Here is a 3,394-nt window from a genome sequence, read left to right on the forward strand (position 1 = left end):
AATACCACAATAAGTAGAACTTGCATGTAAACAAATGATGAATAAATATGTATAGACTTCTAACCAAAGGAGAGCAACAGAGGATATTATACCATAAAGCACATCAGTGAAATTAATGTGATTGTCCACACACGCATATGTCCATACACTACCGACACACTTTATTGAAGTGTGGTCGGTACCGCAAGCCGGGAAATCTCCCGGCTTGCTAGTGGCCGCCCCTCGGCGTGCCGCGCGTCATAGACGCGCGGTCACGCGTCATCGGGAGCGTGCGCCCCCTGCACGCGTGTCCAGGGGCTCCCCGAGGGAGCCCTGGTGTCCCGCGATCGCGGGACAGCGGCAGGGGGTTCCGGGGGACCCGGCGGACCCGGCAGCGGTAGGGAGAGCGCCCCGATCGGAGGGCTCTCTTCCGCTGCTTCGGCGCGCGCCCGTCACACTCGGGCGCGCGCCAGGCTACTGCTGCGGCACAGAACGGGCAAATGCTCGAATAAACTGTGCCGCAGCAGTAGGTATCATCAGGATCTGACCTAAAGAAAACAACTTAGCTTAAAATCCTCGTTAAGCCCTTTTGGGGTCATTGTACTTAAATCAAAGATAGCTTTAGCTTCCAGCTGTAATAGTAGTTTATAATATAATATAAAATTAACTATCTGAAACAATGGAATTTCAGCGCAAACCGCAGCACTCCAAGTGACGGGACCACCTGGTTTCTGGGATATTTCATTTTGAAATTCCCTTACAAGAATTACTGGGGTTGACCTTCCATAGCCAATAGAAAGCTGTGACATCATGGTGAGATGACATTGTAGTTTACCATTGGGTGACCCTGCAGCGCTCTTTGGCAAAAGTAAAACATTAAATATCTCATCAATCTTCATAAAAAGTCAAAATAAAAACATGATTTTGGGGAATGATTGTTACTTTATCCGTTTATAAAACATCAATGTGTCATTTGCACATTAGTATGATAAAAATGATCTCATACTGTGGACAATCCATATCTTCATGTGGTAGACTACACATGCGTTTCTGTATTCTTGGTTTCTGAAGTGGACTTAGTCTTTCTGGAATCAAAAGAATGGCTCAGATCATCTGCCAAAACATTTCTCAACACTGACTTGATAGACTTCATAAATTTATTCTTGAAGTCTTGCCCCACCAAAACATATATTATGGGGTTAATACAGCTGTTGATGAAGGCGATGCTCACCAACAAGGGATCCACTCGTAAGGTGGAAATGAAGAGAGCCGAGTGGGCGGGATGCACAGCGAGAATGAGCCCTGCCACATGGTATGGGAACCAACACACAAAAAACCCACTGATCACCATAACAATGACCTTCATTGTCTTGCTCGACTGATTAAATCGGGCGCTGACCTTGCTAATTAACACGCTGTAGCAAATGGTAATGATCAACAACGGAATGATGAAGCCCAAAAGGAAACGAAAAATAGCAATGAAGAGTTCTACTCTTTCGGCGTGACCTTCAGCCAAAGAGTAATCCAGAGTACACAACACAGTTGTATCAACGTTCAAGGTGTGTCGGAAGATGAAGGAAGGGCTGGTTAAAAGAAGGGCCAATAGCCATACCAGCAGACATGCTAAAGACGCCTTCTTTACAGTCCGGTTGTTCTGGCACCAAACCGGTTGGATCACCAGAGCACACCGGTCCATGCTGATCACGGTGAGGAGGAGGACACTGGCATACATGTTCACTAAGAGGATAGAACTGATTAACTTGCAGGCGAAGAGGCGCAACGGCCAGTGTCCATGTAGTATTATACCCATGGCTGTAAATGGCACAGATAGGCAGCACAAGAGGTCGGCAATGGCCAGATTGAGAAACCACATGGTATTCACGGAGCTCTTCATTTCAAAAGCCGTCATCCAAACTACCAAAGTGTTGCCGGGTACACCGAGAACAAACACGAAAATGTAGATAACTAGTGCAACCCATTTTACGGGTGTTATCACAGGGTCAGGTAGGTCTACAGGTAGGTCTACAGGTAGGTCTCTATGACTATTGTTAAATTCAGTATAATTGAAGTCATCCAGGGTGTAATCCGAGTAGTTGTAATCCACTGTGAATAAATATGTCGGATCCATGACAATGAAGAAGAGAAGTCTGGTTTGGCGCTCACCTCGCAGATACCTTGAAACAAGAAATGACAATATGAAAACGTATTTTCCTTTATATCTGGGGTTTTAGCAAACGACTTCAGTGTTAAGCAATTTGAAAGTGCAATCTCACATAGCCAGCTAAATAACAACATTTGTTAAACAATGCATTCATTTAATTTGTTTCTTTAGAGTAATCTAACCATGCAGAAAGTGAAGGTTTGGCATATGTTTCTTCTCTGGAAATGAAAGACAAAACTATTTTGGGGGGTGTCTCTGACCGTGTGGGTGGGGGGTGTTTTGTTTTTTTATTCCCAATCCAGCAGTGCCACTACCTTTTAATTTACAAAAAGGAGTATCGCTAACTTTTATTTAAAGTCCACTACTTTTTTCTATTTCTATTCAGAATTCTGTACCACTTACAAATTATTTTTCTTTACCAGGTGTACCACTATTTCATCATTTACAAACCAGTAGTGCCACTGCTTTTAAACATAAAAAAAACTTTCTTTCATTTTCTTTTTGAAGATTTTACGTTGGAAATTCACCCTTTCTTTGCCCAATGTTTAACAAGTTAAGGATGTTCTTGACATCAAGGAAAGTACTACTGCTTTTTTTTAAAATCCATTTTAACCTCTGTATTTATGAAAAAAACATTTGTATACACCCAAAAATATTATAGTTATTCCATTGTCGTTATACTGTAATTATTACATGTTATGATGTCATTGTGCTCGTGTAAGGTGAGAAGGAAAATATGTATACAATGAATTAAGAACGAAATAGCCAAGGATGTGAGCATTAAGTACTGTACTTACAGTGGCAGCAGGACAAGGCTACGGGGAAAGGTTACTCAGGCGTGGATTCCAAGTTTGACGACTGGTATATGAAGGACGGCAGCAGCGTATAATAAGGGAAGTGTGTAGTTCTCTTCTTTTTTTGGAACGTAATCATGTTTTACATCACTGCAACGTTTACCACACAGAGCAAGCAACCTTGGCGATTGTACAATATCTCTATTCCTGAAAGCGTCACTATCCCACAACTGCTATCAACCAAGGCTAGTCTACAATACAGGCATACCCCGCATTAACGTACGCAATGGGACCGGAGCATGTATGTAAAGCGAAAATGTACTTAAAGTGAAGCACTCCCTTTTTTCCCACATATCGATGCATGTACTGCACTGCAATCGCCATATACGTGCATAACTGATGTAAATAACACATGTGTAACAGGCTCTACAGTCTCCCTGCTTGTGCACAGCTTCGGTAC

General features: G+C 42.8%; 1 protein-coding gene across 1 annotated transcript; it reads right to left on the reverse strand.

Moving 5' to 3' along the window:
* Positions 1 to 459: 459 nt before the first annotated feature.
* C5AR1 (complement C5a receptor 1) lies at positions 460 to 3,061 on the reverse strand. Its single transcript, XM_075607048.1, has 2 exons — positions 2,938 to 3,061; positions 460 to 2,153 (listed from the first exon to the last, which is right to left on the reverse strand). The coding sequence occupies exon 2, from the start codon at positions 2,105 to 2,107 to the stop codon at positions 1,016 to 1,018; it is 1,092 nt and encodes a 363-aa protein (XP_075463163.1). The 5' UTR covers positions 2,108 to 2,153; positions 2,938 to 3,061; the 3' UTR covers positions 460 to 1,015.
* Positions 3,062 to 3,394: the final 333 nt, after the last annotated feature.

The sequence above is a fragment of the Ascaphus truei genome, chromosome 7 (genome assembly GCF_040206685.1).
Source record: "Ascaphus truei isolate aAscTru1 chromosome 7, aAscTru1.hap1, whole genome shotgun sequence".
Lineage (NCBI taxonomy): Eukaryota > Metazoa > Chordata > Amphibia > Anura > Ascaphidae > Ascaphus > Ascaphus truei.